At 70.1% G+C, this 1,180-nt stretch overlaps 1 protein-coding gene across 1 annotated transcript in view; it reads left to right on the forward strand.

Annotated features, from left to right (window-relative positions):
- PITPNM2 (phosphatidylinositol transfer protein membrane associated 2) overlaps nt 1–1,180 on the forward strand; it is a 79,735-nt gene that overhangs the window by 61,100 nt on the left and 17,455 nt on the right. The window contains exons 6-7 of the mRNA XM_014588089.2: nt 129–440; nt 1,142–1,150. Coding sequence (XP_014443575.1) covers nt 129–440; nt 1,142–1,150 — 321 coding nt within the window. The remainder of the gene's footprint in view (nt 1–128; nt 441–1,141; nt 1,151–1,180) is intronic.

The following is a 1,180-nucleotide window of genomic DNA, read 5'->3' on the forward strand; positions in this document are numbered from 1 at the left end:
GGCCTGCCTCGGTTACGGGCCGGGAAACGGAGCCCCGGCTGGGCAAGATTTGAGCCTGCCCCGTGGGGGGCCTCCCGCCAGGGGCCCGGGTGCTGGCTCTGACGCTGCCCCTGCCCCTGCCCGTGCAGGCCTGCGGAGGGTGATGGTGCGGGCCCACCGGCAGGCCTGGTGCTGGCAGGACGAGTGGTTCGGGCTCAGCATGGAGAACATCCGGGAGCTGGAGAAGGAGGCGCAGCTCATGTTGTCCCGCAAGATGGGCCGGTTCAACGAGGACGACGAGGCCCCCGAGCGTGCCAAGGACGCCACCGCCCAGGACCAGGACTCCGGGCAGCCCCCCGAGCCGGGCGGCAGCGGCAGCAGCGGGGAAGCCCTGACGGGGCGAGGGCTAAAGAAGCAGTGGTCCACGTCCTCCAAGACCTCCCGGTCGTCCAAGCGGGGAGGTGAGCTTGGGCCCCCGGTGCTGTGTGCCGCCTCCCTCCGGCCGTGCCTCGGAACGGCCTCTCACGGGATGTTGTGACCACCCTCCGCCCCGCCCCGGAGGGAGTGGAGCCTTTGCCACTCTTTACCATGGGGCGGGGTGCGTGAGGCCCAGACCCCTGCCCAGGAAGGCTGCCCAATAGACCACAGTGCTGGGGACCAGGGCAGGCGGCTGCAGTGGGCTCCCCCCATTCTGCCAGGGGCCTCGCCTCTCTGGGGGCCCTGCAAGGCCAGGCCCTGAGCAGAGGGTGAAGCAGGGCGCCCCGGTGGCACCAGGCACGGCCCTCCAGTGCAGCTGCCCCAGCCTGGTGGCCCAGGCCCTAGGCTGAGGCTGTGGACATAGCAGCCTCAGACCCTGCAGCACACCTCCAGCAGCTAGCCCTGCAGACCCAGGTCAGAGGCCCATCCAACCCCGTCCTGGACCCCCGTGCTGGGCTCGTGCCCTGCACCTTTCTGCCTCGCATCCTCCATCCCAGGCTTTGCTTCCCCTGAGATGAGCCGGCACCTGCCCCCTTCCTCCACTCGTGGCTCCTTCAAGCCCCTGCTCCGTGGCAGCCTTGGGGCCCTGAGGCCTAGGTTTCTCACCACACCTCTGCCTGCCTTCCACCGGCTCAGCGCAGCCTCTGGATGGCCCAGGCGGTCAGTCTGGGGTCTTGCCTTGTAGCCAGCCCTTCCCGCCACAGCATCTCGGAGTGGCGGGGGG

Source organism: Tupaia chinensis, unplaced genomic scaffold, assembly GCF_000334495.1.
Source record: "Tupaia chinensis unplaced genomic scaffold, TupChi_1.0 Scaffold000258_1, whole genome shotgun sequence".
In the NCBI taxonomy this organism is placed as follows: domain Eukaryota; kingdom Metazoa; phylum Chordata; class Mammalia; order Scandentia; family Tupaiidae; genus Tupaia; species Tupaia belangeri.